Below are 26,500 nucleotides of genomic sequence, written 5' to 3' on the forward strand. Positions count from 1 at the left end.
AGAGGAGAGGAGAGGAGAGGAGAGGAGAGGAGAGGAGAGGAGAGGAGAGGAGAGGAGAGGAGAGGAGATGAGAGGAGAGGAGAGGAGTGGAGAGGAGAGAGGATATGCGCTTGGCGAGATGAGAGGGGATGAGAGGAGGGGCAGTCAAATAAACAGATGCTGTAGGCCAGAGAGATTATCACAAGGCTCTGCGGGACGCCGCCCGGCCGTGGCGGCCCTGTGTGTGTGTGTGTGTGTGTGTGTGTGTGTGTGTGTGTGTGTGTGTGTGTGTGTGTGTGTGTGTGTGTGTGTGTGTGTGTGTGTGTGTGTGTGTGTGTGTGTGTGTGTGTGTGTGTGTGTGTGTGTGTGTGTGTGTGTGTGTGCCATGCCACTGCCTTGTCTGTTTGTCTTTGTGTGGATGCCCTAGCTCTCTGTGTGTGTGTGTGTGTGTGTGTGTGTGTGTGTGTGTGTGTGTGTGTGTGTGTGTGTGTGTGTGTGTGTGTGTGTGTGTGTGTGTGTGTGTGTGTGTGTGTGTGTGTGTGTGTGTGTGTGTGTGTGTGTATGCATGCCAACCCTGGCAGCCCATCTGCTAACAGAGAGAGAGAGAGAGAGAGAGAGAGAGAGAGAGAGAGAGAGAGTGTGTGTGTGTGTGTGTGTGTGTGTGTGTGTGTGTGTGTGTGTGTGTGTGTGTGTGTGTGTGTGTGTGTGTGTGTGTGTGTGTGTGTGTGTGTGTGTGTGTTACCGTTAACTTACCTCTATTTGCTCTAACGTGTCCTGCAGCTTGGAATTCAGCTCACTGTAGAAGGGAAGAGAGAAGAGACACTGTAGCGGTTAAGCATTGGACAGCTTCTTTTAGCAATGGAAATATCCTGCATCGACAGTTTATTTTATCACTACTGGAGCATAAACACCGGCACGCACACAAACACACAAACACAGACACAGACACCTAAGCGCGCACATACACACACGCGTGCGTGCGTGCGTGCTCGCATTTCCCACAGAGTGAAAGTATTGTAGCTAACTATTGTGTTTTTGTTTATAAAAACCTATAGCTTTTCTCACCATTAATGCCATGAATCTGTACAGCGCCAGCTACAGCACAGGAAAAACAGTTGCTCGTGTAATTTATTTTGTAATTTAAATTAGTGGTGTGGATCGGCACTGCCCTCACGATCCGATTCGATCACGATTCGGGAGGTATCGATTCGATTCGATTCAATTCCATGCGATCCGATCTGATCCGATTCAATTCTACAATGCATTGCAATGCATTACATTTCTACTGAAAGCAAAGCAAATGTTTAATCAGTCATGATGAGGCAATACAAGTAGACAGATACTGAGCAACAATTTATTGGCTGTTTTCTGTATCAGTCTGTATCAGTCTTGCAATGTTTTGAAGAGCTTTTATGTAATTTAACATTCATTTGCTCCCAAAATATCCATGGAAGTAATTGAAACTTTAAACAATTGTCGGATCGATTCTGGATCGTCCATGCCCCGCATTGGAATGCATCGCCGAATCGATGATTGTTGACACCACTAAATTAAATACAGCATTTGGCTGTGTTATGTGCTTTCATGTAGCCAAGACAAAGATGGTGGAATTAAGTCAATCTACTGTCAAAATTCACTTCTGACCAAGTTCACTGGGTTCACTTCTGCCTTTAAGCTTTGAAGGGAAAGGGATTCCCAGTACAGGAATGTGTGTGTAGCCCACCCCTTTCTTCGGACATACTTTGGGAGTACCCTCCCTATTGGTCACCACCTGAATACTCAGCGTCGGCAAAAAAGATGTTTGGAGAAGCAAAGCGTGTGCGTGTGCGTGTGCGTGTGCGTGTGCGTGTGCCCATGTGTGCTTGTCGTGTGTGTGTGTGTGTGTGTGTGTGTGTGTGTGTGTGTGTGTGTGTGTGTGTGTGTGTGTGTGTGTGTGTGTGTGTGTGTGTGTGTGTGTGTGTGTGTGTGTGTGTGTGTGTTTGCGTGAGTTCGGTTGTGCACCTGTGTGCGTGCGTGCTTGTGTTTGTGTTTGTTTTTCTTTATACAGGCCACTTCTCAGTTCCTCCAAGATACACATAGCACTTGGCAGAACAAGAGAGTGAGAGAGCAAGCGAGAGAGAGAGCAAAAGAACAGGCGAGAGGGAACGAGAGAAATAATAAACGAAATAAATACAGACAGTGAAAGCGAGAGAGGGGGCTCCAAGCAAAACTCTGCCTAGCTTTTCTTCAATTACAAGTGTTAAGGTGGTTGGTCTGACCACCAGGGAACGGCGTGTAAAAGACACGAGGAAAGGGCGGATTGGGGGGGGGCTGAAAGTGGATATGAGTACCATGGCCAGGATTAAATAATCCAGATGGGGAGAATAACATTTAAAATTTAAATAAATGAAATAAAATAAAATAAAAAAACATTGCTGCTTGATAGGGAGGAATTGTAATGCAAATTCATACAGCACCGACTGTATAGATACGTATGGATGAATGGATGAATGCAGAGACAAAGAAAGAAAGATAGAGAGATGGAGAGAAAGAAATGAACAGATGAAGACAGGGAGACAGATGAACAGACAGACAAAACAGACAGACAGACAAAACAGAAAGAGGGTCACACAAACTATTCAAGAAAATGTTAAGTGGAACTGAAAATTGAAAACGCTGCATGCCTAAAGGAAACAGCATCCTAATGATAGCATGCACCCTACCGCCTACTTCATTACATTCGCTTGCTGTAGAGAAGTATTTAAGAAACAGAAGTAGGGGAGGGGGTCCCCGACTCAGACCCGGAGCGCCACGCAGCGCAACCCGAAAAACAGCATGCGTCGCCAGCGGTGTAGTGGCGAGACGTGATTTCCCATCATGCCCTGCTGCTAAGTGGATGCCGCCGCGTTCCCATGTCGTGCGTCTTGGTCGTGAGTGCTCGGGGCTCCCCCTCGCATGCGCTAGGGGAGACGTCGCGTAATCACATTTTAATGAGTTTCCACGACAAGGCACTTTCCCCCTAAACACACACATGCATGCACGCAGGCACACACGATCGGACACACACACGCCAACTACAAAATAAAAAAACTAATCAAAACAGAGCGTGACACATCTCCAGCATGCTCTCAGCAATGTAGAGAGATAGGATGGTGTGGTGGGTGGGTGGGCGGCCGGGTAACTTGCGAAAGGAACATTCCCATTCTCTGTATTCCGTCACTGTCGGATATAACCCGACTCCGCACATACAAAACAAAAGCAAACGTCCACACAATCCTTCATTTCGCCCTGTACTATATGAGGATCCTTGGGGGTGCTGTCTCCAAAATGTCATTGACTTACTCCCACCGACAATTCTGTTTTTTAAATGTGCAGGATTAAAGAATTTTAGGGAGAGCAAGGGCATTAAAAAAAGTTAGATTTTTGGGAAGTTTCTTGCACTGATAACTCACGACTTCATTTCCTGTCCCTAAATCAAGATGGAGGAAATAGCCAGTAGCACTTACAAGAAAAAAGTCTTCTCATACAGAGCTGGCATAATAGATCCAGCTGGCACGCCTGGTCTGCCCACCCAAAATGAAAAGAGTATGCAGAGGGGAAAGCAAGCAGCATAGAATATATGCTAATGAATGGCAACTATCAGCAGATAGCAAAAGACTGGGTCATCCCTATGTTCCCCGGGTCCTATGTTCCCCTCTACCGGGGAACATAGGACCCTTTTTTCATCCCCCCATTTAGCATATATCACGCCTATGTTGGGCTGCGCGCTGTTTTTCTGAGTTAAGCGCAAGGGGTGTGGCGACGTTCCAGAGGGGAGAATACGCGCAAGATGAGAATGCGCAAGATGAGAATGCGCAAGATGAGAATGCGCAAGATGAGAATACGCGCAAGATGAGAATGCGCAAGATGAGAGCGCGTAAAAAGTGCGCACGTAAAACCGACTTAAATGGTGACGGGAGAATTCCGCCCTTAGTGAATGTGTCCATAGTGATTTCTCCATAATGTTCATGGATTTGGGATAGATCCCTTGCGAGCTATAGCTGGCATTTCCGCTATGGCTTGTACTTACACCAATAATAACAAGCCAAACTTAGACAGTGAGTTTAGAAGAGCACCAACTTCTGTTGGTGTGAAAGTGCCCTAAAAGTTTCCTTACTCTCCCCACATAAGGAAGTGTGCCATGATGCACCTCTGTGACTAAATGTGCATTGCTAAGCAAAGCAGGTAAACCCTTCAACTCGTTCCTGGTTTTTTTCCCCCTTCATCTGGATCGGATACTAATTAACTGCCGCCGCCACCTGAACTGGCGTGTAATTGAAGGATCCATTACTGTGAAAAAGATTAGAGCTGGGAGATAAATGGCTTCCCTCTCTCGACTGAGTCCGGGATTAGACATACATGGCTAGAGGAGGGCGAAGGCAATTACACCCCTCCCAAAAAAAAAGACAAGAAGCCCAAACCTTGATATGCAAAGTGTGTTTTTATCACCATGTTCCAAAGACTTACACCAGCGGTTCCCAAACTTTTTTACCCGCGCGCCCCTTTTTACATTTCAATGTGGTTCGCGCACCCCCTAAGCGAATGTTGCACAGCCGCACATTGTGGCCCATCCGCATTTCCAATATGATAATTTTTTCTGCCATCATCACAATGGAACTTGTTACATGACAAGTTTAGGAGTTATAAATTAGCCTACACTTCAGATGGATCCTTCCAGTATACAATTCACCAAACAATTAAAAACTACATAATGTTCATTAATTCTGTATAAAAACACACATCTCAGCCATTGATCTATTCAGCTCGCGCACCCCCTTGTGGCAGGCCGCGCACCCCCAGGGGTGCACGCACCCCAGTTTGGGAAACCCTGACTTACACTGAGGGGGGAAAAAGGGGGGCGTGAAAGGAAAAGTGAAGTCTGCCTGTGCCTTAAAGAAAGCCTAGCAAAGTACCTGCTTTAGTTAACCTCACTTTGATGGTTGAGCAGGGATAGGACAGCTTTAAAGAAAAAAACTGATCTGATCTGAAACTGATGTAATTCTTTGATCCTTCTCCGGTGATGTTTGCTCACCCCTGGCTATTTTTCTTGTCTGTTCTGATTAAACTCACTCCGAGGAAGCACTCATAACATAAATATGTTATGATGCCCTGCATTCACAATGCCAAAAATGTCAACCTTTATGACCATCCTCGGAAAAGAAACAATAATCTACAAATTGCTCCAAACCCAAGCCAACTCACATGAGAAATCTTGCTTTTCAGTCTTGCCCAGAGGGGGAGGACATTGCACAGAAGCGGATTTTCGTTTTTAAAGATTTAAAACAATCTAAATTAAACAGGATCTTTGTGCAGATTCATAATAAATGTACCCTTCGGCTTAATTCAGGTCCTCTGTTCCTACTCTTTAATACGGGGGTGTCAACTGACAGAAAACATTATAAAATAGTTCAACTAGTTCAACCAATAGTTCAACTATGAGTAAGGTTCTTTTAAACAAGACACTATACTGTGATGTCTGGAGCACAGTGATTTCTGTAGCAAGCATAGATTAAGTAGCCATTTTCAATCATGCTATTTGTTTGCTACGTCAATTCACGTCTCTTAAGTCCATAGGTTATCCATCAAGTCAAATCACCTGTGTTGCGACAAAGCTTGGGTACAACAAATACATGGCAGGACTTCTAACTTTCACACGCAAAGATGAACTATACAACAAATGCAGGTGTGCAAAGCTCTTTGGATTCCGAAATACAACATTGAATTCTGGTTTTACCAGACCACATAAATTGCCTCGCAATTCATTTTTGGTCTGGATCCTCGATGCCCTGGAGCACTTGGGTGGGAGGAGTGAGCTCAGTTCTGGTTTGAAATGAGTGGCTAACAACATTGCACATAAACAAACAAAAACACCTTGAAGTGCAGTGAGCACTTCAAAGTTAAGTGTCCTTTTATTTGCTAAGTATTTTTTCCCCCAAAAGTGCATGGCAAATAGAGAGTAAAACTCAGACAAACAGACAAACAAAGAGAACGCAGCTATGCGGCTGTTTGGCGGTGCCACATGAAACACCAGATGTTTTTGCCCGCTGTGGGCTCAGGACTAACGACAGCCGCCCTCCCTGCGTACTGCGACTGCTGCCAACTCAGAGAGACGAGCCGCTAGCTGCCGCTGCCAGTTCCAGCACTCCACCACATCTGTTTACAGAGCCACTTAAGCCTTTATTTACAGTCGCGAGGACAGAAATTGGCAGCCAAGATTAAAAAGCCATTCGGTTTTCACCACGGTTCTGATCCAATGACAGACTGTGATGGAGGAGTGTAAGCAGAGAGAAAGAGTGGAGGCATTAGATGCGGTTGGATGTAGTTGTGCTTTTAAGAATATCTTTAATAATAAGAACTTTTTTGTACAGCACAATTCATAACAGATCTGCTGCTCAATGTCCTTTGACAGTTTTTGAACCACATTTAAACCACATCCTTTATACTCTTCTTTTATCTTTTATATTTTATATAGAAATAAAGGTGTGCGGCTAACTGATAAGGAGTATTGTATTCCCCTGGGTCCACATTAATGTGGTATGCTCATTGAAGTCATGTGTGCTAACCAATGTACCTGCCAGGGCCAGGGAACGCTGGCTCCATGAGAAAAGGTGAACTGACAAATTCATCTCTTAAAACCCTGTCTGGGTACGTGCTTTAATTCAGGCAATTTAAAAACTTGCACAAAAAAAGACGACTTTAAAAAAAAAGGGCTGTTGGTCCATGTCCGGAGGGAACGGGCACATTAGAGCATCATTAGCCTTAGTCAATGAGAAGATCCGATCTAAAAGCCTATTTAACATGGAGCCCGACGTCTCATCCCATCCCATCCCATCACCGATGGAGTGGAGGGGGGGGGGAGAAATGGAAAGACCATGGGAGGAATATAAAGCAGGTGAGGGAGCGGAGGAGTGTAGCGTAGCGGCGGGAGAGCAGGAGCAGGAGCAAGAGCAGCCTGCCAGAGCGGCTTTGGCTCCCCTGAACTCTCAGGGCTTTTGGCAGTCAGCCCAAAAAACCTCAAGCCCAAGCCCGGCCCTCATTATGATGGAGCTACACCTGGGAAAACACCAGTGCTGCCTTGCTGCTTCAAGAGGGATATTTATATGGGGGGGTGAAGGTGGGTAGGGAGGTGGGTGGGTGGTGAGGAAGAGGATGGTGGAGGTGATGGGAGTTTGCACTGAAGAACGGAGGTACACCAGTGCTGCCCTGCTTCAACAGGGATATTTATGTGTGTGTGTGTGTGTGTGGGGGGGGGGGGGGGGGCGGGGGGGGGGGGGGGGGGGGGTGAAGGGGGGGGGGGGGGGGTGAGGGAGTTGGGTGGAGGTGATAAGGAGTTTGCACTGCTGCTTCAAGAGGGATATGTATGTGGGGGGGAGGTGAAGGTGGATAGGGAGGTGGGTGAGGAGGGAGATGGTGGAGGTGATGGGGAGTTTGTATGGAGGAATTTTGGAGGTATACTTGGGGGAAGGTAGGCAGGGAGGTGGGTGAGGAGGGAGATGGTGGAGGAGATGGGGAGTTTGTGCTGAGGAATGGAGGGATTGTGGAGGTTTACTTGTGGTAGACGGGTACTTGCAACATATTTAGGAAGCCAGGGGGCTGCTCAGAGAGAGGAGTATTTTTGTATACGCAGGTGAAGGTGGTTGGTAGGCTAAAGGGAGGGGGTTGAGGTGATGGTGTCAGGCAGGGAGGAATGGCGGAGGGTCAGAGCTCAAGAACAACTCTGGTGGAAACGTCGCATAACTTATTTGGGAAGCCAGGACTGCTCTGAGAGGGCATTTGGGGGGGGGGAGGTAAACGTGTTCGGAAGGTGGTTGTGGAGGAAGATGGGAGGGAGACGGAAGGGGAGATGGGGTTTGCAGTGAGGAAGGGAGAAATTGCACAGGGTCAGAGCTTGAGAATACTTGTGAAAGATACATCTAACACCTTATACTCCTCTGAGAGAGGTTTTTCATGGAGGGAGATGAAGGTGGTTGGTAAGGGGAATTGGGGGGTGGGGGGTGGGGGTGTTGTGATCGGAGATAAAAGTGTGAGAGGAAGGGAGAGTTTGCAGAGGGTCAGAGCTCAAGAACACTTGTGATAGACACATTTTATAACTTATTTGGGAATCCGCAAGGGGCATTTTGTTGGAGACACCGTCAAGGGGGAGGTGGGAGGGAGACTGTGGAGGTGATGGTGTTCGCAGTGAGGAACGGAGAAATGGCAGAGGGTCAGAGCTTGAGAACACTTTATAAGTTATTTAGGAAAGGTGACTGGTAGGGAGGTGGGTAGAGAAGACTTCAAGAAACAAGTAAAGACCTTCCTCTTTTGAGAGGAGCTACTAAACTAATGCTTGAGCTGGCCTAACCCCAGGGCAGACTCTTGACATGATGTTTAGTTTAGTTTAGTCTAGCTTAGTTTAATTTGAGTGTGTGTGTGCGTGCGCATGTGTATGTGTTTGTGTGTGTACTGTGTGTGTACTCTTTATTAATTAAAAAAACCGAACCCCTCTTTGCAACTGCACTTATTGTTCTGCATATTTCCTGTGCACTTTGTATTTGCTTGTGATGTTGGCTTGATTATGTCCTTTTGAAAGTCGCTTTGGTTATAAAGCGTCTGCCAAATGCAATGTAATGTAATGTAATGTAATGTAAAGAGAAGGAAGATGAATGATGGAAGGTGATGGTGTTGTAATGAGGTTATGGCGGTGACTGCAGGGTGCTGTGGCGGCACACTGTGCAAATGCCCTACTAGTACCACACACAGCCAATGGGCACCAAGCTTCCAGTCCCACCAGGGTTACATCCCAACCCTATCTTACCTTAAAGTGATAGGGCTTCCACACACAGGCTCCGACAAAGTGCTGAGCACTACTCAGCTAAAATTCGATTCCATTGTTTTCAATAAAACCACGCACACGGGCGCCGATGTCCGCGGACATTCGCTGATGTGGGATAGCAATTAGAGACAAGTTCTATTTTGTTGGCACCGCCCGTTGACTATCAATGCAATGTTCGGGTGAAATTGGGTTTGGAGGTCCGAATTATGTCGGAAGCGAAAGTGCGCCGCAGTGCTGTCAGAGCCAATGTGCGGCCGGCCATACTGTCCCATTTTTGGAAATAAGCTTATTTTACACCTCCCCTTGAGTTAAATAATAGGGTTTTACCGTTCTCCTATACTTTCAACCGTTCTCTAGGTATGGCAGTGCAAATTTTACCTCCAAGCTAACAGTTAACATTGAGTCCTATGAGACCAGTTAGCCGCCAGCTGGTCTCATAGGACTCAATGTTAACTGCTAGCTTGGAGGTCAAATTTACACTGCCATATCCAAAGAACGGTTGAAAGTACAGGAGAACTGTAAAATAAACTTATTTCCAAAAATGTGACAGTATCACTTTAAGCATCCGGTCACAATAAAGGCTTAAAACCCTACAAAATATACTAAAGAAGGAATACTACTAATCCATATGGCTTACAACTGGCAACGGGTATTCCTCACAACTGAACTCCTTTGACAAATTGTGGAAAGACCTTTGGGTAACACTTTTGGGTTTATTTTAGGGTCCACATGTCCACTGTCTGTATAAAAGACTTATAATAAGGCGTGTATTAAGGGCCTACAAGGACAGATGGTATACAGACGGTTAGTAGGTACGTGTTGGTGGCTAGTATGTGAATATTAAACCAAGTTGAACCAACTTTGGATTACATGAATCGCAAACATCATCCACCATCCATCTCTTAAATTCGCAAGACAGCGGCACAGACAAGGCACTATACTATGCTCCTTGGTACTGACACACTACGCAGGTGCCAAACATCAGTACTGTAGTAGCTGAAAAATAATAATGCAAGCCATAATGCACGATTCCTCAGCCAGTATTCAGGGAAGACTGAATGTTGAATTTGGTAGAAGTTCTCTTTTTTTCGGGAATGGCGGCTCATTCTCTTCCCAAAAATACAATGGGTCAGAGAGGATTTCGACTGGCACCGACAGAATAGACAATAAGACGAGGAAAGTCAATCCTCCCTGGCTGGCAGGCAGCACCGCTGTCCTGCCACCTTGGCGGCGGGGGGTTGCGCAGGCAGCTCCGTCAGCCCCCTCGGCTTGATTTCATGGAAGCAGGGGCAGAGCTATAGGGGGGGGCAAGCAGGGCATTTGCACCTGGGCCCAGGGCCCTCCTGTATTGTTGGTGGGGGCCCAATTGTGACCATGGCGAGCTGTTTGACAGCCCCATCGGTGTTTTGCCCTGGGGCCCTGTGGGTAATTGTTCCGCCACTGCATGGAAGTCTCATTGTCTGCGCCCCAATGTCTCCTTCACCTCGAACAGTGGGTGCATCCCAATATGTGACCTTGCCTCATCCACTTGCTTCTCGTCATGATGACATCACTGACAACAGCATTATATTTCAATATCTTGCAAAAGCTCAATTGTAAAGTTTTTTTCTCATTTGCAATTGGGATGGTGAATGAAAAACAGTCCCTCAAAAGTTGTTGTGGCGAGGCTGGCAGCCTTTATCGCTTTCTCCATGGAGGAGGGGCCAGGAGGTGGGACGAGGAGACAAGCACAAGTGGAGGAGGCAAGGACACATATTGGGATGCACCCAGCGTCTCCTCTTTCCCGTTTCTCCTTCCTCATTTCCTTCTTGCCTTGGCAGGATTCCCAGCTCCACCACCAGTCTTGCTTTCAAAGCTACCTGTCCACCCCCCACCAACCAACCAGCTCATCACACTGCTCTGCTCCACTCCTCTCTCCACCAGCCAGCCAGCCAGTGGCAGCCCCTACATGACCTCCTCCATCTCACACTATTGAGATGATGAAGTGCAAAGGAGACATTAGCAGACTGGAAATAGTGTCTGGGACACACCAGACGCATACTGTATGTCCTGGGCAGGGAAGCCATTAGTGGTGTGGATTGGCACTGCCCTCACGATCCGATTCGATCACGATTCGGGAGGTTTCGATTCGATTCGATTCTCTGCGATTCGATCCGATCCAATTTCAATTCTACAATGCATTACATTTCTACTGAAAGCAAAGCAAATGTTTCATCAGTCATGATGAGGCAATACAAGTAGTCAGATACTGAGCAACAATTTATGGGCTGTTTTCTGTATCAGTCTGGATCAGTCTGTATCAGTCTTGCAATGCTTTGAAGTACTTTTATTTAATTTAACATTCATTTGCTCACGAAATATGCACAGAAGTAATTGAAACTTAAAAATATTGCCGCATCGATTCTGGAACTTGCCGCATTGAATTGGATCGTCCATGCCCTGCATTGGATTGCATCGCCGGATCGATCATTGTTGACACCACTAGAAGCCATCATGGAGGGGCAAAGGAGGTCAGCTGCCCTGGGCACAGGGAGAGTGGAGGCCCAGGATGGGATCCTCATTACATTATATGTATTTTGTTGAGGGGCCTTTCAAAGGATTTTGTCCCAGGCCTGGATACAGCTCTCAGAGGCCCTGACTCTGGGTATATCTGGAATAGAAAGTTAAAGTCCTGCCATACGTTTAATCCAGGCAATTCAATGAACCGCCTGATGGGTATATTGGCTAATCACTGAAATAACCTGTGTTATTGCAAGGACACTGGCAAAAGATTCAGAACAGATATTTTTTTATTGTCATCTCTATAGTGTTTGCCTCTGTTGTGGTACAGTGACCAACCACAGACATTCTAGACTCTACACCAGGGGTGGGGAACCTATGTCTCGCTCTCGAGGGCCGTTTTATCCGCTCCACGATATAATTTTAATGTTATGCAGCTTCACATGAAATATAACACATTTTGTAAAGGAATCTTAGAAAACGTATTTGCAATTCAATTAAGTTATATTCAGGGACCATAGAGAAGGCAGGGTTTGTTTTAAAGGTGGCTGCCTTCAATATACCGGTAGGCCTAAAGTGCAGGGGGATATTCTGGTTTGTGTTCATAGTACGGCCCTCGGAGGACTTTTACAGCCCTTGTATGAATTGGAAGTGGCCCTTCGAATGAAAAAGGTTGCCCACCCCTGCTCTACACCCTCCTTTTCTCAAATCGAATGAAAACTTCCTAGGTTATACAGGCTGCTGAATGAAAAGAGTATGGAAGGGAGCGTGGATAATAAAAATGTCTCAATGGTGTGTCATCAAAGATGATGGAATCAAGATCCCTTTACTCCCGTCCCTTCACACTTTTTTCACTCCCAATACACTGTCTGAGCTCTGAGCTCTTAGCCCAAAAAGCCAGACCGTCCCAAATCCCATTGTGTCTTCCTCTCCAGATGCTAGCAAGGCTTTCACAAAGACAGAAGTAGCTTCATCACTTCAAATGGTGACTGAAGAAAAAGAAAGGAAAGAAATGTACAGCATAGTAAAAGGGATAGTTGTGGAGTATGCACGCTTGGATTTTTTTCTGTCCTTCCAAAATACTTTTTTGGAAGCAAAGTCAAAACTCTTCCCCACAAAAAAAGAGGCTTAAATAAAGTTGTAGAGGCGAGCGGGCAGGAGTCCACCGGCTGTGTGTTTTATTTAAGAGTGTGCGTGCGCGTGCGTGTGTGTGTGTGTGTGTGTGTGTGTGTGTGTGTGTGTGTGTGTGTGTGTGTGTGTGCGCCTGTGTGCGTGTGCGCCTGTGTGCGTGCGTGCGTGCGTGCGTGCGTGCGTGTGTGTGTGTGTGTGTGTGTGTGTGTGTGCGTGCGCGTGTGTGCGCGTGTGTGTGTGTGTGTGCGCGCACACTCAGGGGAAAAGGTTAAATGCTTGCTGGGAAGCCAAAACAAACCCAATGCCTTGGACCCAGAGAGCTGCCAAGAGAACACTTGCTGGCATTATCCAATAAATGGGGAAACCCAGAAATGGAAAGAGGTGGCGATTAAAGAAATGGGGAAGATGAAAACAAATAGTTTTTGACAATCGCACCGTTACTTTGCAAAAAAAAAAAACAACAGCAAGAAAGTAGTTGCAGTATGATTGGAAACATGCTTGAACAATAATCCTTCCTGTGTTGGCATTTTTCCTAGTCTTTTCCAAAAGGGCCATAGTTTGATTAAAAACCAAGTTAACCTTCAACCTGGGCTTTGTCCTGAGCCCTTTTTGGGAAAGGATGCCCTCTGCCTATTAAATCCGAAATATCTCAGCCTCTGAAGCACACACAAACATGAAATGAGTTACATTTAAAAGCCAAGACCCTCCTCTTGCATTATAATGTGTTCATTCTGCTCTAACATACCCACATATTTAATAAAACAGCTCAAATCTCAAAATCCTGAATGCAGCGTATATGTGTCTCCAGGACACAATGGGTTAATTAAGGGCCATTTACTGAAGTACCAAAAAGTGTGCATGAACTCCATTAGATGGCATATTTTGCATGGCAAGAATACATTACTACAAATACAATGCTTGCAAAACTACACTATTAGAGCACCTGAGGTCTATGGGCCCTTTACTTTTGAACAAAAAAAATCCACCTAAACACCCACTGCTTCAGAGTTGAACAACAAATGGTACTGTAGCATAATGAAAGAGCAAGACTGCTGTATGGATACATTTCAAGGTCCATGTCAATATTATCCTATTTGAGATAAACATGGAACATGGTGCTTCAATCAAGTGCTCTCTCTGAAACAACAGCTTCCTGTACTTAGCCAGAAAACAAATACCGTTATTGTAGCGTGCATTGGGAGCAAATTCACTGATCCCCTCGAATCGCTTCAGAAAGGTCATCTATGTATGTATGCTGTTACTATGGAAAATAAATAAATATATAGATTGTACTTTTCTCTTTGGATTTATACAAAGAGATTGAGATTTATTTCCTCAAAACCCATTTATAAAATTCTGTCAGTGTACAGTCCAATTTTGGATTAGACTGTCAAGACCTGCCCATGACCCCCGTTGGGATTTGATATCTATTGGTCTGTATGTCTGCCTCTCTCTCTCTCTCTTGCATACCTGATGCAGCTGTAGTGTTTGAACGTGCTGGCGGCCTTTTGACATTCCAGACACAACTGGATAGCACCTGGATAATCCTCCTCCTACACACGACAAAGACAGAACGACAGAGAGAGAGAGAGAGAGAGAGAGAGAGAGAGAGAGAGAGAGAGAGAGAGAAAGAAAGAGACAGAGAGAGAGAGAGAAAGAGAAAGAAAGAAAGAGAGGGAGAAAGAGAGAAAGAAAGAAAGAAAGAAAGAAAGAAAGAAAGAAAGAAAGAAAGAGAGAAAGAGAGAAAGAGAGAAAGAAAGAAAGGAAGAAAGAAAGAAAGGAAGGAAGAAAGAAAGACAGAAAGAAAGAAATAGAGAAAGAAAGAAAGACAGAATGGAAGAAAGGAAGAGAGAGAAAGAAAGAGAGAGAGAGAAAGAAAGAAAGAAAGAAAAAGAGAAAGGGAGATGTGAGGTGTAACAAAGAGAATAAGGAATATGGGGGGGTTGGGGAGGAAGGAGAGAAAAGGTAAAAGAGAAACATAAAAGCAATCATGAGAAATGTCAGCACTAGTAAGACCTTACATGGAACCGAAAAGCTGAACCTGACGTTTTCCACTTATGGGATTTAAGCCTGATATAAAAAAACGACTATGTTGTTTGTTTAAAACCTACGTTTTACCATCTTCAGAGGATGACAGAAAAGGCATGGCTTACAGGGCATTTGTGAATCCCTTTTAAATCGGCCAGCGGAAAACTAAAGCCTTTAAAATTGGATGTGCCTTCTACAAAACTGAAGCAAGCTGCCTTTCGCCACTTCTGTGTTACACACGTGTTTTTTGTTTTTGCTTATTTATTTATTTCAACTCCAGCACAACATTTGGATGCAGCAGAGTGGAAAAGGAACAAGTACCATTTGACCCCCACACTGCCTCACCCTCTCTAGCAGACTATCACAGAGTCAGAGTGATTGGAGTTGGGGTTGGGGTTTTGGGGGAGGATTTGTACCGTAAGGGGGGTTAGGGTTAGGAGTGAATTACATGGGGCTGCTCACCTCCAGCATCTCACTCAATCGCACGTCTGTCCTTTGCTGTGGAAAACAAGACAGGGGGAAAAATAAAACACAAAACAAAACCAAAAAACAAGCCATTATATATCCAAGAGGTCCAGGCCAACATGGAGACAATCCAACACACCATGCAAATCAGGATTTACATCCATATAATCTTTAAAGTGTGTTACGCAAGACAGTTTTTCCAGAAAGTAATCATTAAAATGGTCAGTATGTCACGAGAGATTAGAAAAATAACTGTGTTAACAGTAATACTGTTTCTTTTTTTTTGGCCGGGGACGATAGTAAACGTAGAGTATCAACATTTTCAAACTTGAAGTTACAGCCAAAGATGTTGTCATTTTTTGTTCGGATAGGGGGAACAGAAGGGATTTAGAGTGTTTAGATTACAGATAACTGTTCCTCTGAACTGCTTCTTTTGGTTCATGGAGGACAGCCATAGAAATTCAAATGGGCCTTTCACCCTGATAGAAATTGATTATACTTAGCGACTTTAATGTACTTTTTGCCGAGCATTATAGCATAAGCTGATTGAAGTAGAAGAGAACACTGCCCAATTTAATAATAAAACATATTTTGGGTTTCTTTCCGGTTTTGGCCACCAACAAACATAACGAAAACAATACCTGGAATACACTTCTTTTTTCCATTAGTCATAGCACTGTAGCCTGGTTTTCAGCAGATTGCTGTCTGTGTGTGTGTCTGTGTGTGTGTGTGTGTGTGTGTGTCTGTGTGTGTGTGTGTGTGTCTGTGTGTCTGTGTGTCTGTGTGTCTGTGTGTCTGTGTGTCTGTGTGTCTGTGTGCGTGTGTGCGTGCGTGCGTGCGTGCGTGCGTGCGTGCGTGCGTGCGTGCGTGCGTGCGCGCGCGTAGCTCTGGAGCCCCCTGGTGGAGCTATACACACACACACGGAGGTCTGGGACACTGCAGGAACTCTCCACGACTCAAGCCAGAAAAGTGAAAATTGGAGCATTTGCTGCATATACGTGGAGGAGAGGAGTGTATGTACTGTATCTAAATGAATGTATACGGATCGATGTGTGTATATGTACTGTATATGGATATGTTGTTTATGTGTCTAAGTGCGTAAATGGTGTCTACGTTTTTTTTTGTAAATGAGATGTGCATCACAAAGACCTAACTAATGCCCGCTTAAAGAAGAAAAATCTGAACTCACAAGCTACGCCTCATGATTCATTTATAGATTACCACACAAAGTCAGTTAGTTCCGTTTCCGTTGTCGCTCTTCTCGCATTCTATGTGTTTGTGCATTAAGTCCCTTTGGTTAAAGGTGTTACCTAAGTGTAATGTGAGGTGAAAAAAAACTGTAACGGCTCGTACCAGAGTTTTAATGGTCCTGAGTGACTTGAGTAGTCCCGTCAGCAGCTGCCGCCTTCTCTGATTGGCTAGAAGCCCAAGGCTGGCCTCTGTGAAGCCCTCCTTAGATGTGCTCAGCTGCCTGTGGGTGACAGCCAAGATATTACAGTCACACTAACGCTAAGCAGCATCCTCAACCAAGACATTACAGTCACACTAACGCTAAGCAGCATCCTGTCTATGTCAACAGGCCCTGATGCCATTTTAATAACCAAGCAAACTCATTATACTCATGAACGGCCATCCGGGTACTTTGCTCGTAAATGTGCGTTAAGCCCCTTTATGGGTGAAAACAAACCGAATGTCTCATCAACTTACATGCTACATCGGCTTGTCCATGCTTCAGCCACGGCTGTTTGGCTCTATTATTTGAACAGCCGGCAACACAACATGTTTTCCGCATGTTGCGCGTGACCAACGCTAGTCTACAGGTCCGTATCTTTAGTTTATTAAATCCCAAAATCACCAATTGACTTGCATGGGTTGTTTTCCCCCCAGAAATGGGTGTAACGCACATGGAAAACGTCACGCCATTCATGAGTATTGATATGCAATGAATGGAAACCACAATACAATGCAGTAGAAATGTAATTAATATACATTATATGCAATATACAAAAATACTACTTGTCCCAAAAAACACAATTGAATGTACAAAACTATTACATGCAAGATATGTATAAAGTCACATCTTATTAAACTGAATTGTTGAGTAATTATTTGCACTGAGCCTATCCATCACATCAACAGGCCCACATTTAATGCAATCTCATTGATGCAAACTCCCAATTGTTATATAAGGGCATAATGCAACTGAAGATTATGAACCTTTATAACCTGCATACTGAGGTAGGAAGGTCACTGCCTACAATGATGACTTGACATTTTAATCATTTCATAATTTGAGGATAAAAAATACCATTTGTAGTCCTCAAAATGTTCTTACAATGATCAAATAAACAAAATTGATTTCTCATCAATGAGAGTACACTACAATGTATGTACTCTCTTTGTTTCCTATAGATAATGTTTAGACAGTTTCATTCATTGAACTTAAATAACACAAAATGTACAACTGCAGCTACAGACCACGATAGCCAATTCTCCATCTGTCTGTTTTCCACCAAGTTCTGCACTGCTGCCCTTCCATCAATACTGAAGCATGAGGGCATGTGAGCCCCCTCAATACTTTTTCGGAGAAAGTTCTGTGAAATTTCACATTTGACACTGGCACAGTGTGGCACTGCTGCGTGACCCACCATGTCTCCATCCCAGAACTCCTGACTCTCACAGAGATCACAAGGGCCATCATCAAACATTTAGCCATCCCCCGCAGGTCGTCTATCACAGCACCTTATGCTTAGCCTCAATTATAATGTCGTTTATCCGGCCTTATATAGCCATTTATCATTGACAGCACTGTGTCTCTTATTGCACTTTTGCTGGTGGTTACAAAACGTTTTGTGTTCTTTTGCTGCATTATGCAAAAACACAACACTACCGATGTATACTTTCTAATACAAGTTTTGCGTTGCATTTAAAATGTTATGCTGCTTAGCATACTTTTCTACCCTCTTTTTTAATTTGTTTGTGGTAATGGTCGTGCTGCTAAAAACACATTTCAGTTTTTCCATTTCCATTTTAGCAACTCGGGATTGATTAATTAAAACCATCTATCCGTTCGCCCACGTCCACCCATCCCATCATTCCTGGCTGTCCTAAGAGGTCGCCTGGGCAACCATGACGCCAGCCACTCACCTCCTGGCGTTGGTGCAGATGACGGCGGCCAGCTGCAAGTTGGTCTGCAGTGACGTGACCCTCTCCAGCTCCTGCGGGTGTTAAAAAACAAAAACAAGACACACAGAAACATGCATTGATAAATGGACCAAGTGAAAACATCAAAAAGAAGTTCACAGTTCACCACATGTACGTTTGAGAAGATTCTCACTTTATTTTTTGAGTTTTAAAAACAACAGACACAAAAAGCACACATTGATAAATGGTCCATGTGACAACATCAAACAGAAATCCGGGGTGCCCAAGAATAAAGAAAGCCTCTTTGGGATATGCAAAAGATAAATGCTTTATTATGCACACCACATGTACAAAATCATAAATTAGAGGGTGAGAACACTGTCTTTTTTTGGAAATTCAAAAATAAAGCGAGACAAAACACATTTATATAAGGGCCATGTGACATTAACAAGAAAAACAGGAGTGCAGGAATCCGCAAGACTTAAAAAAAAAAAACTCATCTAAGGGTCTAAGGGGAAAAAATATATATTTCATTACTCACATATGCGGTAAAGGTACTATATATTACATTACATTGCATTTGGCAGATGCATACATAAATATGTGAAAACATTCTCATGTTATTTACGTTCTAAGCCTTTAATGTGAAGGTATGGCAGGAAACTATTGATCAAGGAACAAAGCTATGCACAAAACTTGCATATGTCGCTAATGTGAGAATGTTCCTCTATACCTCTAGGAATAAAGAAGTCCTCTTCTGTGCATGCAATTCAAAAAACATATTTGATGCCATCCGAAAGCATTATATTACTCATCCACTATGTTCATGAAAGCCCTGACATTAATGTATGATAGAAAACTCAAGGGCAAAGGAAAAAGAGCCCCTTTCGTAAAAAAGGGAAGGCATTTCTTCATTTCAGAAATGGCAGCCATTCAGGCTTTCATGCTGTAAAGTGCCGCTGAACTAATTCCTATAATATGTTGTCTTGAAAGGGTCAGACCTCTTTTCGCTGAATGTGCCGCCATTACTGAGTTCAGTAAGAGTACATGTTGTGACTGGCACTAGACTCGTTGGTGACCCTCGTCAACCCAGCTGTACCAATTTCGCTTTCAGAGACGCAATAAAAAAAAGAAAACTGCACAATGACATCGCCAGGGTTTCATTTCTGCCTTTCGTCAGACATTTCCTCAACTGTCAACGGAGAAAGTGAGGAGGGATGGTAGTGGTGGTGGTGGTGGCGGGGGGGTTGACGATGCCTTAAGCAATGTGCCAGCTTCTCCAGTGTAAAAGAGGCAGCTTTGACACCTCCCGGAGATAGAGGAACACGCCTCGAGTGCAGCCATGAAACCCCGGGGTTCAGCTAATCGCCCCAATGCAGCGACAATATTCTCCATTCGTGCGTCCCCATAGCCCCTCCATCCCTCCATCCCTCCATCCCCCAACCTTCTATTCCTTCTCTCTCCCACCTACTTAATTTTCTCTCTCGACCTCCACATCACACTCTTCCTCGCGCTCTCATTCTCTCCCTCCCTCTCTTTTTTTTTTTTACTCGTGTTCTTGAAGACCCAGCTGTCACAGCCTGGGGTCTGGAAGCACGCCGAGTGACCTCGTCACAGGATGCACACACACACTTGCACACACACACACCGAACACACACTTACTCTCGCACACACGCAAACACGCACACACACACAGACAGGGCCAAAGCAAGCTCTGTATAAAGAAAACAGGAACGTGGTGTGATAAAAACTACTATTTGTTCAGCAAATATGAGGTGGAGAAAATCAATGCCATGGTGGGGAAAAGGCTGCGGGCTTGCAACAAAAGATGCTTTCTTTCCACCGACATTAAAGGAATGCCCTTTACACTGATGAATAGAGTGGCTCAAATAGTCACTGTCATAGTGTACTGATGAATAAAAACAAGAACTTATCCATAAAAACAGTCTACCCGGCCCAACCGTGGCCTAACGGTAGGGCACGAGTTACTACCATTTTAATGTGTGTGTGTGTGTGTGTGTGTGTGTGTGTGTGTGTGTGTGTGTGTGTGTGTGTGTGTGTGTGTGTGTGTGTGTGTGTGTGTGTGTGTGTGTGTGTGTGTGTGTGTGTGTGTGTGTGTGTGTGTGTGTGTGTGTGTGTGTGTGTGTGTGTTTGACCTATGGCCTATGGATGTGCTTACTTGTTTATATCTTGTCTATGTTATTGTATTTTAATATTTGTTTTACCTGTCCAGGGACTGCAGATGGAAATTAGCTATATAGCTATAATCTGGCACAAGCCATCTTTTTACATCTGTAATCAATGTGTATTGTGCATGGTCCCTGTTGAACTAAACTAAATAAACTAAACTAAACTACGCCGACGACCCGGGTTCAATTCCGACCCTGGTCCTTTCCAGTCTCTCTCTACCCACTCGTTTCCTGTCTCTTCTTCACTGTCCTGTCGCAAAATAAAGGCACAAAAACCCAAAATATTTTTTGTACATTTTTAAATATTTAAAAAAAAAAAAAATCAGTGTACCACCCAAGTCTTATATTTGTGAGTTGGTTGTTTTCAAGTTACATCATCTAACAATAAATTGCATTAGACTGCATTAAGGGGATAATGTCATCTACAGCGACTATTACAAGCACACTTGTAGAGGAGGAAGGAAACTAGCGAGGAGGCTGCTGGAATGAGGTCTTAAAAGGATCGCTCAAGCAGACGGAAAGAGAATACAAAGGAAACATATCTGCAAAGAACATGGTGGCTTAACAAATAATGAGAGTAGAAGAGAGGGAGCGTTTTTCTCTACTCCAAGTCATCTGATGTGATCACATATGTGATCCAAAATGTACACTTGTTATTCACAACAAATTATGGAACTACATACGATTTGAGTTGCCTCATTTTTTTCCTTCACAGTTAACTGGGAAATCCCATGCTGCTTTGCACAATCATTCCCGATATGTAAGACAGCATGAGCCCTATCCCTCAGCGAGGGCACCAGGGGCACCAATTAGAGAGAGAGGAGGGGTGGAAACACGGTGACTGCAGTTTGTTCGAATAGATACAATTGACACGATTGGCTACGAGCTACGTATGTATATGAATGACACATTCATAACGCCCAATCAACGGCCAAGGGCAATCGAAATCGTAGGCCACACCTTTCCTACTTTCCTTAGAAACTGCATCTCACTTGTGAGATCGTCTGGAGTTAACCAGGAAACCTTCATAGCATGCCAAGTAGTAAGTAGTGAACGTTTTTGCATTAGCTAAATCATAACATGGAGGACCAGATGTTAACAGGGGTGAGTTGCCCGCATCCGTCACGTTCGGCACTAAAGTGCTTATTTGCGAACCGCCCGTGTTCATACCGGGCTCTGAACTTTTTCAGCATGTGACTGTGTTACCCGGATGAACCTGCTGACGGCCACGCTGTCGTTACGGTTCGCAGAGAAAAACCTAGTATTTTGCGGTTCACATTGCGAACCAACTTTCCGGTTCACGAACGCTAAAATCTGTGCCGTGAACACGACGGGCGGTTCGCAATTAGGTGCGGGAATGGGCATTCTCAGTCGGCCTGAATGCGCTATATGTGTGGGTGGCTTGACATGGCTTACACTCCTGAAACACTCAATTCAATTCCCAATTTCTTTTATGAAGCATCCTCTGAACAAACAAGGGCGCGGCCTCAATCTCTCTCGAGCACCCCTTTGCCAAGTACCTTTCCGTTGCACTCAGGGCCAGATTAACGCACAGGCTAGATATGGCTGCAGCCTAGGGGCCCCACCTGCCAGGGGGCCCCTGATTTGCAAAAAGTGAAAAATTGATGAGTCATGACAAGATGCAATATTGGAAAATTAAACTGTTGTGTTAAGTACAGTTGATAGGCATGCTATCCTTCATTCCTAGCTCATAATTATGACACTGTCTATGTAAATTTGTCACGAAATTTACCTTACGGAGGGGCCCACAGCAGCTTGTAGCCTAGGGGCCCCAGGCCATCTTAATCCGGCCCTGGCTGCACCACACGGTGAGTCATAGAGGGCACTTGGTAGGAAATGAGGAGTGGAGCACTGCAGCATAGTGGTGTCAACAATGATCGATTCGGCGATGCAATCCAATGCGGGGCATGGGCGATCCAGAATCGATCCGGCAAGTTCCAGAATCAATCCGGCAATTTTTTAAGTGTCAATTACCTCCATGGATATTTCGGGAGCAAATTAATGTTAAATTAAATAAAAGCACTTCAAAACATTGCAAGACTGATACAGACTGATACAGAAAACAGCCAATAAATTGTTTCTCAGTATCTGACTACTTGTATTGCCTCATCATGACTGATTAAACATTTGCTTTGCTTTCAGTAGAAATGTAATGCATTGCAATGCATTGTAGAATTGAATCGGATCGGATCGGATCGGATCGGATCGAATTGGATCGAATCGAATCGCTACCTCCCGAATCATGATCGAATCGGATCGTGAGGGCAGTGCCAATCCACACCACTATAAGCAGCACCCAGTCAAACGCACTCCATCACCTCCCTCGTCCTGCAGAGCAGAGCAGAGCCAGACGATAAGTTTTAGGCAGTACGGTGAGACGGGAGAAATGGGCACGCTATTGAGCTGGAGATTACTTGCATGATGTATTTATGGCTGTGTAACTGTGTACTACAAGCCATGGGTCTGTGGCTCCAACGACCCACTAAGTCAGTGGTCTTAAGATTAGGCATTAAAGTAAGACATGGCACAAGGATTTGTACAAGGGCACCCTTACTCTGAACCCAAGAACAACTTGAGAAAAAAAAAGGCATTGGCCTGTAATGTTGCCTGTAAGTCTTTACTGTGCTGTTCGGATCCAACACTGTGGATCATGGACCTCAAAACTTCTAAAATAAAATGAAACTTAAATAAATAAAGAAAGAAAGAAATTAAAAACAACTGACAATTCCCCAAACTCTTCTCCTATGCATCCCTCTAACATAGCAAAATGTCAAGGTCGGGCTGTAGGGCATGTGGTCACTGGGGGGAGCTAAGGAGGAGCTGCTGCTTTATATTCAGGCCCTGTGGCAGACTTCCCCTTACCCTTACCCTTACCCGCTTGCCTATGCATTACAGGTCTCCAGGTGATCCTTCTATGGCCCTCTGCCAGGGATTTAAAAAAACGGAGGGGTAAAATATAAAATGCAGACATACAGTGCCCTCCATAATTATTGGCACCCCTGGTTGAGATGTGTTTTTTAGCTTCCAATTATTTTATTTTTTTTCTAAATAATATGGGACCTTAATGGAAAAAAAGAGAAAAATCCAACCTTCAATACAAGAGCATTTATTCAGTGGGGAAAAAATCCCACATAAAGAAATAATTATTTGACATCAAATAATGTGTGTCACAATTATTAGCACCCCTGGTGTTAATATTTTGTACAACCCCCTTTTGCCAACAAAACAGCACCTAATCTTCTCCTATAATGTTTCACAAGATGGGAAAAGACAGAAAGAGGGATCTTCAGCCATTCCTCTTTGCAGAATCTCTCTAAATCATCCAGAGACCTGGGTCCTCTCCTCTGTACTCTCCTCTTCAGCTCACCCCACAGGTTCTCAATGGGGTTGAGGTCAGGGGACTGAGATGGCCATGGGAGGAGCTTGATTTTGTGTCTGGTGAACCATTTCTGTGTAGATTTGGCCATATGTTTAGGGTCATTGTCTTGCTGAAAGACCCAGTGACGACCCAGCTTCAGCTTTCGGGCAGAGGGCAACAGATTTTGATTTAAAATGTCCTAGTATTTCAAAGCATTCATGATGCCATGCACCCTAACAAGGTTCCCAGGGCCTTTGGAAGCGAAAAAGCCCCACAGCATCACTGACGCACCCTCATACTTCACAGTGGGTATGAGGTGCTTTTCAGCATGCACATCTTTCGTGGTACGCCAGACCCACTTAGAGTGTTTGTTTCCAAAAAGCTCAATCTTGGTCTCATCTGACCAAAGCACACGGTCCCAGTTGAAGCCCCAATACCGCTTGGCGAACTCCAGACGCTTGCGTTTATGATTGTGAGTGAGGAAAGGTTTTCTCCGTGCATGCCTCCCAAACAGCTTGTTGGCGTGTAGACAGCGCCTGATGGTTGATTTGGAGACTTTGTGACCCCAGGATGCTACCATTTGTTGTAATTCTGTAACAGTGAGCTTTGGAGATCTTTTGATTTCTCTTACCATCCTCCTCACTGTGCGTGGTGGCAAAATAAACTTGGGTCCTCGTCCAGGCTTGTTTACCACTGTTCCAGTTGTTTTGAACTTCTTAATTATTCCTCTCACAGTGGATATGGGCAGCTGCAGTTGAGTGGCAATCTTCTTGTAGCCTCTGCCTGACCTGTGAAGGTTGACGCACATCTGCCTCACTTGTATGCTGTGTTCCTTTGTCTTTCCCATGTTTAAGAGTGGATAAGAGAAATGGCCTCGGTGTCACGTCATATTTATACCCCAGGGAAACAGGAAGTGATGAATTACTAATTAAATGTTCCTACATACTCTGGTAAACTTTGTAAACTACTGTAGAAATGACAGAAATGCTTCAATTATATTTATTTCCTGGGAATTGTTAAGGGTGCCACTAATTGTGGAACAGGTGATTTAATGAAAAATAATTATTTTTTAGTCAGGGATTTTTTTTATTTTCTTACAATTCATTTGAGTTGAAGGCTACATTTTCCTACAATTTTCAGTGTGACAGTATTCTTCTGCAATAAACACTGAATTTATTTTAAGGCTTTTAACACATCTCAACCAGGGGTGCCAATAATTATGGAGGGCACTGTATACGAGAAGTAGCGGCCTAGTGTATGTCAAATGCAACCGTGTCCCATACCGTGACTAACATGGGACTCGAAAGAATACAGACTTAAGTATGTGTGTGTGTGTGCGTGCGTGTGCGTGCGTGCGTGCGTGCATGCGTGCGTGCGTGCGTGCGTGCGTGCGTGCGTGCGCACGCGTGCAGATGGATGGATTTGAAAAACAGTGTAATTTTCCAACCAATTTCATGAGAGGACCCAATAACACAAGACAGAGAGAGGGGGGGGGCACACAATAAGCAAGAGTGGGGGCCACAATGGGAAGGGGAGGAGAGAGCCTTTCAATGCTGGTTTAATAGACATATACCCAGGGCAGCCGACAGGGAGGGACAATTGGGTCAGTTGTGTTGGGCCCAGGGGGATGGTGAGAACAGATTTGGGTCCTCATTACATTGTATGTGTACTAGACGTGGGGGGCCTTTCAGATGACTATGTCCCGGGCCCAAACCAAAGCTGTCAACGGCCCTGCATACTATGGGTTCAGCAATGGAGCAGCTGCCTGTGGCCAGTTAAAATAAATAGATAAATAAATAAAAAGTGTGGAGCCCAAGACCATTTCATTTCTCTTCATTCAGTTACCCGACAGGTGGATGGCAGAGATTCATTAGCCTTACCAGCTAGCACAACACCGGGCCAATCTCATCTCCTCTCCTCTCCTCTCCTGTCCTCTCCTCTCCTCGACAGGACAGAGGTTACCGGCTTGTTTGGCTAGTCCATTAAACATTCTCACTTTCAACTCAATGCCGATAAGTATCTGAGATCCCGCAAGGGATAAAAAGATAGGCCTCACACACCACACACACATACAGGTGCACACACACACAGACATAAGCATGCATGCAGGTACAGACAAAGCCACACACACACACACAAAGCCGTGCAAGCACACGCACACGCACACGCACACGCACACGCACACGCACACGCACACGCACACGCACACGCACACGCACACGCACACGCACACGCACACGCACACACACACACACACACACACACACACACACACGCGCACACACACGCACACACACGCACGCAAAAAAGCTGGGTCCCTTATCGACTCTTACTGTAGGTTCCATGTTTTTGGATGATCTGGAACCCACTTCATTCCACCTCCTCAACCCATCCCACTCCATTACACTCCATTCCAATCCATTCCATGCTGCTCCACTCCACTCTATTCTATTCTATTCCATTCTACCAATTCAATTATCAGAGGCAGGGGCCTCTCGGCACCCCGTCTGTCAGAGTTGTAATAAGCTGGGGAACTCTCACGAGGGAAGAGGAGGAGGAATCAATTCAGCCTCATTATCATGCAAGTCTCGGGGGGCAAAGCAACACGGGAACTGCAGACTTGCAATTTCAACTCGTTCTTTTTTTTTAGGGCTCGAGTGTGGATCCTGGCTTAATTACTGCTATTGGCTGGTGGGAGATTGCTTTCTTTTGACAGGTGTGATGGAGGTTAGCGTGGGGCATGGCTTTTGGCCTCTACCCACACTGATATTATATCTTTTGAGTCACACCAAAACAGATTCAGTAAATGCCGCTTAGGAAATGAAAGCAATTCTTTTTAAGTTTTCTATGCCTCG

At 44.7% G+C, this 26,500-nt stretch overlaps 1 protein-coding gene across 2 annotated transcripts in view; it reads right to left on the bottom strand.

Annotated features, from left to right (window-relative positions):
* Positions 1 to 26,500, bottom strand: part of vps50 (VPS50 EARP/GARPII complex subunit) — a 329,813-nt gene that overhangs the window by 239,117 nt on the left and 64,196 nt on the right. For both annotated transcript variants that reach the window (XM_063185955.1, XM_063185954.1), the window contains exons 6-10: positions 18,080 to 18,150; positions 16,286 to 16,403; positions 14,930 to 14,965; positions 13,910 to 13,992; positions 733 to 775 (exon numbers count right to left, since the gene is read on the bottom strand). In XM_063185955.1, coding sequence (XP_063042025.1) covers positions 733 to 775; positions 13,910 to 13,992; positions 14,930 to 14,965; positions 16,286 to 16,403; positions 18,080 to 18,150 — 351 coding nt within the window. The remainder of the gene's footprint in view (positions 1 to 732; positions 776 to 13,909; positions 13,993 to 14,929; positions 14,966 to 16,285; positions 16,404 to 18,079; positions 18,151 to 26,500) is intronic.

The sequence above is a fragment of the Engraulis encrasicolus genome, chromosome 20 (genome assembly GCF_034702125.1).
Source record: "Engraulis encrasicolus isolate BLACKSEA-1 chromosome 20, IST_EnEncr_1.0, whole genome shotgun sequence".
NCBI classification, from domain to species: domain Eukaryota; kingdom Metazoa; phylum Chordata; class Actinopteri; order Clupeiformes; family Engraulidae; genus Engraulis; species Engraulis encrasicolus.